Raw genomic sequence first — 11214 nt, forward strand, 5'->3', positions numbered from 1 at the left:
TAACAACATCTTGTCTCTGACTTACATGATGAAATCCAGATAACAACAACATCCTAATTCTGAACAACAATTCCCAATTTCAGATAAATCCTAATTACATAAACCCTAAATTTAAGAACATCAATCATCTCAACTTCGATTATAATCAATAAAAACATCATGCAACAGTCTATTTTAACAAAAATAAAGAAAGGGTTTAGATTACTTACTTGTTTTCTGATTGAAAACCTAATCTTCTCTGATTGAAAACCTAATCTTCCTGAAACTCTTTGTCTCTAGCACCCGACCAAGTCACCAAACTCTCTAGTCTCTATATCGATCTATATCTATTTCTCTCGCTGGAAATCTTGCTCTCTCGATCTAACTCCCTCTCTTTTTTCTTCTCTCGATCTCTTTCTGGTTTTTTTCTTTCTCTGACGTTCAGAGAAAGTGATATTAAGTTATTAACTCGAACCAATTTTTCGAACAACTTTGTTTTCTTTCTGTGTATTTTCTCGCCCGGAATTCCGGTTTATTATGTCCAATCTCGGCCGGAATTTCGATTACATCCCGGGCAGTTTCCGTTTCGGCGGAAAGTTGCATTTCGTGTTACGTTGGTCCGGAAACGAAATTTCCGACGGAATTCCGGCCGAGATGGCCGAAATTGACTACATTGATGTACATACAGGAAAAATATCAACCACACCAGTCCGTGGCACAAGTTGCTTAGTTGATCTCTTAAAGTCATACATCCAAACACGCCATGTATTCTTTGTAATCTATCGTTCTCATTAACAAATTTCTACAGAGGAGAGAAAAACCCAAAAAGAAAAAGAAAGAGAGAAAAAAAAAAAGAAAAAAAGAAAAAGAAAAGGAAAAGATACTCAAAATTTAACCAGATTTTATTTAATAAATTAATTTTAATTTCATAATAAAAGCCTCTCTTTCTCTTTCTGCATATCTCTCTCTCTCTTTTTTTCCTCTTTCTACATTTCCCCCATTGAAACCAGGTTGGGTATCCTTCGCTCTCTGCCAGTCCCTCTGAAATGAATTTCATTTTGTTTTGTTTTTAAGAATTTTTTTTTTCTTTTGATGTATGTTTCTGTTGAATTATGGATTGATCAATTTTTTGATAAGAATTTTGGATCTTTGGAATTTTATTTCAGGGGAGGTTTCTGGTTGGATTTGATCAAGTTGAGTTTCCAGGGTTTTAAATATCGCTCCCAGAGTCTCTAGGGGAGATTAAGTTCGTTTGTCTGGTTACTAGGTGAAATAAAAAGAGGGAGATTGTATTACTGATGGAGAGAAATTGAAATTTCGTTCAAATTCATATTTTCGGAGACTGTGATTTGATTAGTGAATTTTTGGTGTCTCGAATAATATGGTTTTTGTAGTATTGTCAGTGGTGTAATTTGCATGAAGAGCCATTCAATTCATCTTTCTAATTAAGGAAACGAATTTTGAGAATTTTCTATTGGGTTGATTGAGTGGGTTGGAAATTAAGGAGTTGAGATTTTGGATCTTATATATTTGAAAAGGAAGGCTGAAATAAGTGGTGGTGGTGGTGGTAAGCGAATGGAAGGAGGGATGATCTTATTGAGCGGTAACTGTGAGGAATTGGTAAGCATAGGGAGTAACTATAGAGATCCTATATGTGATGATGTAGATATGGAAACCGATGATTGTGAAATTGAAGGTCCGAAAGACGTTGAAGGAGAAGGAGAAGTAGAATCAGTAGTAGACGAAGAAGGAGTAGAAGGGTTTTTAACGGATAAAGGAGATGGTGGTGAAGTGGGTGATGTTGTTTTCTCCAGAGAAGCGCCACTTTTGAGTAAAGAAGACCCGATAATTACATCTACTGCGGCTTGTGCTTGCAGTGCCACGAAACTAAAGCAAAGAATGGCAGTGGAAGATTTTGAGCTGCGTAGAAAGGGTAAAAATGGACGGGATAAGAAACTATCCAGACAAGAGAGAATTGAGTTAGGGCGTATGTTTCAGAGTGCTGTTAGCTCTCATGATTGGGATCTCGCAGATGGTCTGATAATGTTGGCAGATCCACAGACGCTGAATGATGCCTTGTGCATTTCGTTAGACTCTATTTGGTTCTTGAACACCCAGCAAGAGTTGCTGGGAATTACGGGTCTGATGAATAAGGTTATTTCCCAGGGTGCTTATGATTTTACTAGAGCGGCTCTTCGGACGTCCTTTCTCGCTTCATGTGTCTCTGCATGTCAGAGTCGGACTATGAGTTTAGCAGATACTGTAACTGTTATGGCCCAAAGGTAAACCTTGTTGATCTCATTTGTGTGAGCTAGAATCTATGAGTATTATTTAACACATTGGTTCACTGTATCAGTATTGTAAACAAGGTAAACATAGTTTGTATGATTCTGCGGAATCCTTTTATTGAAAAAAGAATCAAAAGAAATAGAGTGATATATGTATTAAAGTCGGCAAAACTTGCCAATTGTCAAGACACTTCAATTAAACAGACTTTTTTTTATATCTACAGAGTGAGCACACTGTCATTGGCTTTCTTGAATTATAATACCACTGTTGATTCAAATTTGTAAATGCTGGTGGCCTGAAATGAATAGTTTTTCCCTCCCACATTTCTCCTTAGCATATTGTTGTTACCATTTTGTCAAATGGGAGTCTAATGTTTCTGCTAACTGTACCATCTAATTAGGAGCAACAAAGTTAAACAGAAGATGCTAAAGGGTCCATTAAACCAATAGTTTTTATGGGAGTAATTAAATAATTTGATGAAGTTACTGCTCTCTTTTTCAGGTTACGTGAGCGCCTCCAAGAATGCAATGGTGATGAGGTTTTGAAAGCAGAAGCTGGCGCAAAGGTCCAGAAATTTACAGAATGGGCTCTGAAATGTATAGGATTCCACTCTCGTTGCCAGGGAAGCAGGGATAGAGTAAGTCAAAGTTCTGCAGTAGAGATCCAACTCCAGTTGTCAGCTTTTAAGACATTTTTGGATCTTGCTGGTAATCAGCTTACGGGGAAGGATTTCACTGAAGCTTTTGATGCAGCATGCTTCCCTTTAACTCTATTTTCTAGCTCTTTTGATCCTGGGTGGGCTTCTGGGATTTCGGCAACTGCAATCCAGGGGTTGCTTGGTATGTTGGTGGAGGGTGGTGCAGACAACGTCAACCAGTGCTTCCTTGAAGCCTCACGTTTTGGCAGTACAGAGCTTGTTCGCATCTTGTTGCAGGTAATTCTAATTTAACTTCAACTTTTTAATTTGCAAACATGAACGTTTTGTCAAGCTGTCATGGTGCTGTTCTTATAGTAATTTAAGACTGAGACTATAGAACAAGATCACTATGTTGAATTGTTAATGACATTGCTGTAAAAGGTAAGTACTGCTGTTTTTGATACCCATTGGTAGACAACATAGACAGTGAGGCAATGAATCATATTGGAGTTTATTGTAAAAGGAGTACGTGGGTGTGTATGCTGTCATTGGGGTTGAATACCAAACGGGCCTCGCCTGGTTTTCATGAGTTATTTGAGGCGTATTACTGCATGATGACTTGACCAAGTTCCCATATAGTGGAGTTGATGTATCGGTAGGTGATTTTAAATTATGATCTTTTTGAGCAGTTATCAGGTATATACCATTACTTCGGCGTGAGAGGTGAGATCTTTAACCCATTTGTTTACCAGAGAAAGTGTCACTCTTCCGATAAAACAAACTAAGGTTGTTCTAGCAGCAGGAAAAGGATGGGTCGGACTAGGTTAGTGCTTCTATGTTCGGTGAGATATTCTCATTATTGACGAGCTGTATTAATGTCAGGAAATGTAGGTTGCTTCCAGGTAAGGCGTGACCTTCCAGCTTGCTCAGAAACAAACAAGATACTACAAAAAAAAAATCCTATGGAAGGTAGTAAGCCTAGACGCATTGCCCCACAAAAATGTGAAACCTCCTGGTTTAAGAAGCAGCAATAATACTAGATTAAAGATTTTATCAAGTGCAGAAAAAATATCGTGTACTTAATAAAAGAATTCGGCCTTCAGATTACCTAGCCGCTGTTTGCTAAGTTTAGAAAAGGCTTTTGGTTATGTGCAGGTCTTCCATGTCCCCATAACATGAAACACCACTTCTGGGGTTTCTCCCTTCGGCAACCGAACGATTAAGAGTCTCTGAGGAAGTGTTGTTTAAGCATCACAAATAAAGTAATTGATCACACAATTGAGAGAACTGGAGTATAAAGAAACTTAATAAGTGCGGTAGAATGAGGGAAAACAGAAATGAGTGGGAGGCGAACAAGTGATTTTATTGACTTCAGTAGTGATCCATGATCCCATGCCTCCATAAAATATATGCAAGGGCGTAGAGAGTCATGTAAATGACTTTCTGTCTAACATTCTCAGCTCTGTCGACTTTGGATTTTATAGGGGATAGTTATTTTAACTTCTCTATACCATTTTCTGAAATTCACTGGAGGACTTGAGCAACAAATGCTTCTCTGCATAAGTAAAGTGTGTTGCCAAGTATGTCTTGCTGGATAATTTGCTGTAGGTTGTTCAAATTATAGGAAAGCTAGTGTTTGCCTATTCAGAAAAACACATATGTGATATCATCGTCTTTTGCTTTTGGTGTGTCCTAGATTGCTCAAAGGAACAGCTTGGATGTGGATGTTGACCTGGCTTTGGGCTTTGCTTCTCACTACTCCAAGATTGGTACAATGGAGTGTCTGGTGGAAGAGGGTAATGCAGTTGCGTTTTTGGGACCTTTAATGAGAGCTGCTGAGAGGGGTTGCATGCAGGTGGTCCAATGGTTTGTCCAACGGGGTTGCCGAGACATGGAGCTCTGCCTTGCACTCACAGCTGCTACCTCCAGTAGCCAAGTAGGGATTGCTGCGTACCTCCTTCCTCATGTTCCTCAACATGTGCTTGCTGCACTAAGCATCGAGATCCTAAAAGCAGCTGGTGAACGAAGTGGTGGGTCCCTTGATGGTGTTGCATTTCTTCTGCGCTCAGACTTTCTCGGGGATCCAGCTGCTACATATGCTGTTGCAGACAGCATCGCTAAGTCCGACGATGAAGCTGTGGCTCCAGAGCTTAGGGCTTTCCTGCGGGAACACTGGTCAGAGGCTGCATTTTTGGAAGGATTGAGGCGTGAACAGGATCACTATGTGAATATGATGAGGATATTGAGGAGGGGTGGGTCTCCTGTATCCCTATGTTTGCGGGACCTACCTGCTCCTTTAATAACGGCCATCACTTATTTACCTCTGTACATGGAGTGCGTTGAGAATGGGGGACGTTTGTTATCGCAGAGGCTAAGAGGACAACTGGTAGAAGCCTCGAGAAGATTAGGTAAGAGTAGTGAGCCAACATGTGGGGATGTTTCTGCTAGTAGTCTAGGTGGAGGAAGAGATCTCTTGGTTGTGTTGGAGCACTATCTTCCACCATTTTTGCTACGGACAGGCGGTGAGGATGTTTCTTGAGCATATTGCAACTTCAAAATTTCTCCCCTTTTCAGTCATCTCTCCATCCACATTTCCCTTACAGAAAATTAATAATATTTTAGAAGGCCGCACAAGAGCGAGTGACGAGTTATGTATCATGTGAGATTTAAGGCTTCCCAGCCATGCTGTATTTTTGTCCAAGTCTCACCTCTCTCTCTCTACTTTTTGTTCTTGTGTACCACTGAGCATACCAGGAATAAGCATACTAGAATAATCCCTTAATAACTTTGGGATGTTGAAAGTCACATTCTTCGGAAACCGGATCGTGAATCATACACCGGGGATCATCTTGTCCCAACGAATCTTTGAATCCGGATCTTCCCCCATCGGAGGATTCATCCGTCTTTAAATGATACTAGTTGCATATATCTGTAAACACGCGACTTTCTCAGCATCACCAAGTTCTCAAAGCATGTTCTTACACCTTTTTCTCTCCCGGTATTGAATGTCCTCAGATAACAATTTCCAGTTTAGATCCCATAATTTTTTGGATCGGTTACCTCACAGAAGAGCAACATTACGACAAACATTTCACCAACATTTCTATCAGCTCTTGGATTGCTTCTTCTAGTCCCAGGTGCCACTCATTGTCATCTGATAGCAATCCAAGAGCTGCTTTATATTGCTTCTAGAAGTTGATACAGAAGATAGCAGTAGGAAATATCATTAGGTCCTAGAAATAATATATTAGAGAGAGTCTAGTCCAGTTGACTTCTGTTTGGTCCTTTTTGGTAAAATATATTATAGTTTGGTCCTAAAAATTATGGTTTGGTCCTAGGATGATGTCATGGATGATGTGAATGTCATTGTGTGGTGGCAGAAATACCCTTTTGGGACCACATATATAGACAAAATCACTAAAAAATATCTCATTCTTAGAGTTACATTCTCTCTCCTCTTTATTTTTTCTCTCTCCTAATTTTTTCAGATCTAGTTTCTCTGTTCTTGATTTTCTTTCTCAGTTTTTACTGCTGGTGTTTGATTTTGATGAAGATGATGGTGTTGAAGATGAAGATGACGAAGAATCGTATAAAGATTATGAAAACGACGAAGATGAAGATGCGTTTTTGATTGCTTTGCTACTGTTGAAGACGAAGATGAAGATGCGTTTTTGATGTTTCTGCTGGTGTTGAAGACGAAGATGATGAGATATTTGTTTGCTGCTCGTGTTGAAGATCCCGATTTGTTGATGTTTTTCGTGTTGATGATGATTTATGTTTGTTGCTCGTGTTGGAAATCTCGATTTGTTGATGTTTTTCGTGTTGATGATGATTTGTTGATGTTTTTTCGTGATGATGATGTTTGTTGCTGCTGTTGAAGACGTCGAAGAAGATGAAGATGATGTTGCTGATGTTTTTATATGGAGTTCATTCCAGAAATGAAGTCTGGTTTGTATATGTTTTTATATGGAGCTCATTTCTGGAATGAAGTCTGTTTTTTTAGGTTTTTTATATGGACTTCATTTGTGGAATGAAGTCTGTTTTTTAGGTTTTTATATGGAATTCATTTCTGGAATGACGTCTGTTTTTTAGGTTTTTATATGGACTTCATTTCTGGAATGAAGTCTGTTTTTTTTAGGTTTTTATATGGATTTCATTTCTGTTTTTTTAGGTTTTTATATGGACTTCATTTCTGGAATGAACTGCTACAAGAAAATAAGTAAAAATTAACACGGAAGGGTATTTTTGTCAGTTTAATATTTTTAAATAATTATGGACCAAACAGTAAAGGCGTTTTCCTAAGAGCAACTGCAGTGGTGCGATCAAAACCAAAGATCAAAAAAAAGATCAAATTTTGGGTTTAGTCCGTGTTGTCACGTAACGGTGGCGATTAAAATTTGGTCGCGCGTAATTTAAAAATCCGCCCCAAAAAAATTTCATCGGACGTATCTCAAATGTCCGCCCAATCAATCACCAGGCGTACTTTAAGTTTACGCCTGTCAACAGGCGTACTTTAAGTTTACGCCTCATTTTTTTTTTTTTTAATTTGAATTTTCATCGGGCGTAATTTAAATCTCCGCCCGTTAACAAGCGTACTTTAAATTTACGCCCAGCAACAAGCGTACTTTAAATTTACGCCCGACTATATTAGGATTTGGTATTTGGTCGCGACCAAATATGGTCTGGAATTTGATCTTTGGCTGGGATTTGATCTTTACTCCGTCCCACTGCGTCACGATCTCATCCCAAATTTTTAGTTATACTCGCCCACTGTGGATGCTCTAAAGGACTAAACAGATATGGGCCCACCTAAAAAAGGACCAAACGATTATTTTCCGAAGATAGTATCCATGGTTTAGTTTTGCCTTTTGCGACTTCTGGACATACATACACCCCTTTTTGGAATTAAAGCTCATGGAGGATATGAAGTATAGCATTTGCTTTGCTTTCACCCTCAATTGATTTCTGCTCAACTATTTTTACTAAATGTTTAGCATCTGTTTGTCGTCGACTAATGATCCATAATCGGTATTCCACAACTGGCTTTTTTCGTAGACGATCTCTAGCCATCGTGAATGCTTGTGCATATGCATTATGTTCATTCAACATCATGGTTAAATTATTTACCACATCAATATCCCACTCTTCATTGTCTGTATTTTACATTACTGTTTTCGTATTTTCATGTTTGCTACTTTGTGCACCACTCTCATTTTCTTTTTCAATCCCACTTGTTTAATTTTCTACCGTATTCACCATCAGGGAAGCATCTGTAGAATGATTTGATATTACATCCCCATCACCTGAGCTGTCTTTGTTGTCATGTCTTACAAATATATCCTTTCTCCGTGTAACCTATGTTTGTGCATCCATCTCGACTATATAAATCCGAGAAAATGTAGCTTCTTTCCCCTCCGGGGGGACTGATGAGCCATCTTATGATAACTCTGACTGTGTATTCCATGGGCCGCCACCTTTTATGTTGACGTTGTTATCCATTATAGCTCCCCTGGAGGTAAAAGCAAAGGAAGAGTTGTATTCTTTGATATTTTTTTTTAAGCTTTGTTGATCTCACACCACCACTAAAATTCAACAAATTTTTAAGATATTCCGGACAATCACACACAGTAGTGGAAGGTTTACATTTCCTTTCGAACAACATATACTAAACTCACAATTGTTTACTTCCAAAAAGTTACGTCTTTGTGCACTTTTTTTCGCAAACAATTGTTCCATGCGCAGCCTCCTGTTTTCTCTAGTAAATGCTTGTCGACTTATCTCGGCTCATATACTCAAGATTGCTGTGCATAAGCCACACACACAAGAAAGGAAAAAAAAACTAACAACATTATTATACCCTATTAACAAACTTACTTAAAATTAACTACAACTGAACAGGGCATTACTAGCACCTACAGTTTGATTTTTACCTAGTGAAAAGTTTCTGGCTAGTTAAGATACAAAGCTTTCGCGTGATACAAAGTGAACAGGGCATACAGTTCAATCTGTCCCCACAGTACAGTTACAATTTTTTTTGTCTTTTGATGCTCCATCCGAGTATAATTAGGCGCTAATCCATCTTAGAATATCTCTATGTAGTTAGCCACACGGTTATTTCTCGGCTTTCAATGTTTCCGGGTTTGACAGTTTGCTTTATTTCTCGTGAACTACACACATTCTGCTTTCTTCCTCGGGAACTATACACAGTTTACTTTCCTCCTCTAGTCCTCTTCAAGGTTATTAATAAATAGAACAAAAAAGCTCTTATAGAATCACAGTTGCACCAACAGAGTTTAATTATGAACGACAAATTACCACTAAAGAAACTCCAACATTACTTTGTTCAATAGAAAACCAGGAAAAAGAACGATGGATCCTACGAAAAACAATTCAAAAATCAGAGAGAAACAAATCGAGACCAGAAAGAAAAAAAACGACCACTCATACAAATCCCAAATTGAAACCTAAATCGAAACAATTCGATCGTACTCAAATCAAATCAACATCGAAAAAAGATTGAAAACATACAAAGAAAACAAATCAAATCAGACAAAAACCTAGGAGATCAAACATTAACGGTTTGTTCGATTTTGATATTGTTACAAGCTTTTTTGTAATTTTAATTCGAATTTAATGTTGTTCCAGGGATAATATATATAAATATATATAATATATTTTTTTATCTGATTTTCATTGTCTCCTTCATTTAGGAAATTAATTTGAAGATGTTATTTGAGAAGTTTTAAGTTAGCTTGTATTTCTGGATCTTGTTTTCACTTTTCTTATGGCGGTGGTGGTGGTGACGGGAGTATTGATGGTGGCATTGGTAGTAATGGTGGTGGCCGTGGATCTAATGAAGGTGAGATTGTAGCGAAATCAATTGTTGGCGGAGTTGAAAAAATTACGATCCAAGCACGTTATGTAACATGAACACACGATTAAGTATCATTCTATTGGTTTCAATGTAAGCACAAACTATTTTGTACTAAAACTTTGATCATTTTGTTGGTTACAGTGGAAACACTAGTTATTTGTATAAGTAATTTTAGCATTCAATTGGTTATAATAAAAAGATATAGTCTGACTTTAAAGTTATCTTTGTGTTGGTTGCAAAAAAATCGTATAATTTATTGTTGTGAGATGACTTTTGTTATGTGATGATGCACAACATGTGTAACTGACGTCTAGACATCCAATTTTCATGTGTAACTTGCATCTATACATCAAATTAGCTTGTGTAACTTTCTTCTACACATTTAATTAGCATGTGTAACTTGAAGTTACACATTCATATAGCTTATTCCAGCTCTGAGTTTCTTTTCTTCTTTTAATTAGCATGTGTAACTCTCGTCTACACATCCAATTAGCATGTGTAACTTGCACTTACACATCCAATTAGCATGTTACTTCTAGATACACATGCATCTGAGCGGTGTAATTAGGAGTAACACATGCATTTAATAGTAAATAACTGATTACATGTTATTACACGCAAACTGTAATATTTTGTATCATGAAACAAACACATTCTTATTCTTTCTAGCTCTTGTTTTAATTCTAACAGAACAACAACAGTCATGCATGATATTTTTTTTTTTTTTACTTTATGTCACAAATCTAATTAATTCTTACTTGTTCTTGTTATCGAAGAAGCAACAAATTTGTGTAGAAAAATGAGCCAAAAAAAACTTGTGATGTATGTTGAACAAAAAATAAGATCAACTGCATCTTTAAACCCTGTTAGATTTATTGGGCGCATGTTCCTCTTCTTAATATCAAACTAGGAAATCTTGAGATTAATGTGCACAACGGTTAACCTTGCAAAAGCTTAACTCTTCAAGTCCCTTTTGTAGAAGTTACCGTCAACCTGGAGAATAACAAAAAACAATCATCTTAATGAGATAAAAAGAACAATACACTCAACAATGCATATGACTAGTATAATTAGAAACCACATATGCATTTGACTAGAAACTACACGTGCATCTGATTTGTGTAGCTAAGATTTACACATGCATATTTGCATGTGTAACCAGGAGTTACACATACATATTTGCACATGAAGATGAAACATGTAGTGGATTATTAATTTGTACAGATAAAGCAAAAAAAAAAAACTAAACCAAAATAATTGATTAAAAATCAAAAGACAAGTAAGATTTAAACATACAACGGCCTATTCTGACTAGTGTAACTAGAAGTTACACATCCATATGTAAAAGTTACACATGCTTCTGGCTAGTGTAACTAGAAGTTACACGCATGCTTCTGAGTAGTGTAACTAGAAGCTACACATGTGTCTGACTACT

General features: G+C 37.3%; 1 protein-coding gene across 1 annotated transcript; it reads left to right on the forward strand.

Moving 5' to 3' along the window:
* The first annotated feature begins 769 nt into the window (after positions 1 to 769).
* LOC113334387 (ankyrin repeat protein SKIP35-like) lies at positions 770 to 5723 on the forward strand. Its single transcript, XM_026580650.1, has 4 exons — positions 770 to 989; positions 1146 to 2261; positions 2770 to 3202; positions 4602 to 5723. The coding sequence occupies exons 2-4, from the start codon at positions 1555 to 1557 to the stop codon at positions 5442 to 5444; spliced, it is 1983 nt and encodes a 660-aa protein (XP_026436435.1). The 5' UTR covers positions 770 to 989; positions 1146 to 1554; the 3' UTR covers positions 5445 to 5723.
* Positions 5724 to 11214: the final 5491 nt, after the last annotated feature.

This window comes from Papaver somniferum, unplaced genomic scaffold (genome assembly GCF_003573695.1).
Source record: "Papaver somniferum cultivar HN1 unplaced genomic scaffold, ASM357369v1 unplaced-scaffold_137, whole genome shotgun sequence".
In the NCBI taxonomy this organism is placed as follows: Eukaryota; Viridiplantae; Streptophyta; class Magnoliopsida; order Ranunculales; family Papaveraceae; genus Papaver; species Papaver somniferum.

What these genes read in the sequence shown, in the direction of transcription:
- LOC113334387 (XM_026580650.1), top strand. Translation starts at nt 1,555, where the DNA reads ATGGAAGGAGGGATGATCTTATTGAGCGGTAACTGTGAGGAATTGGTA. An exon ending in GTAACTGTTATGGCCCAAAG is followed by an intron (nt 2,262 to 2,769) that starts GTAAACCTTGTT and finishes TCTCTTTTTCAG; the next exon opens with GTTACGTGAGCGCCTCCAAG. An exon ending in TTGTTCGCATCTTGTTGCAG is followed by an intron (nt 3,203 to 4,601) that starts GTAATTCTAATT and finishes GGTGTGTCCTAG; the next exon opens with ATTGCTCAAAGGAACAGCTT.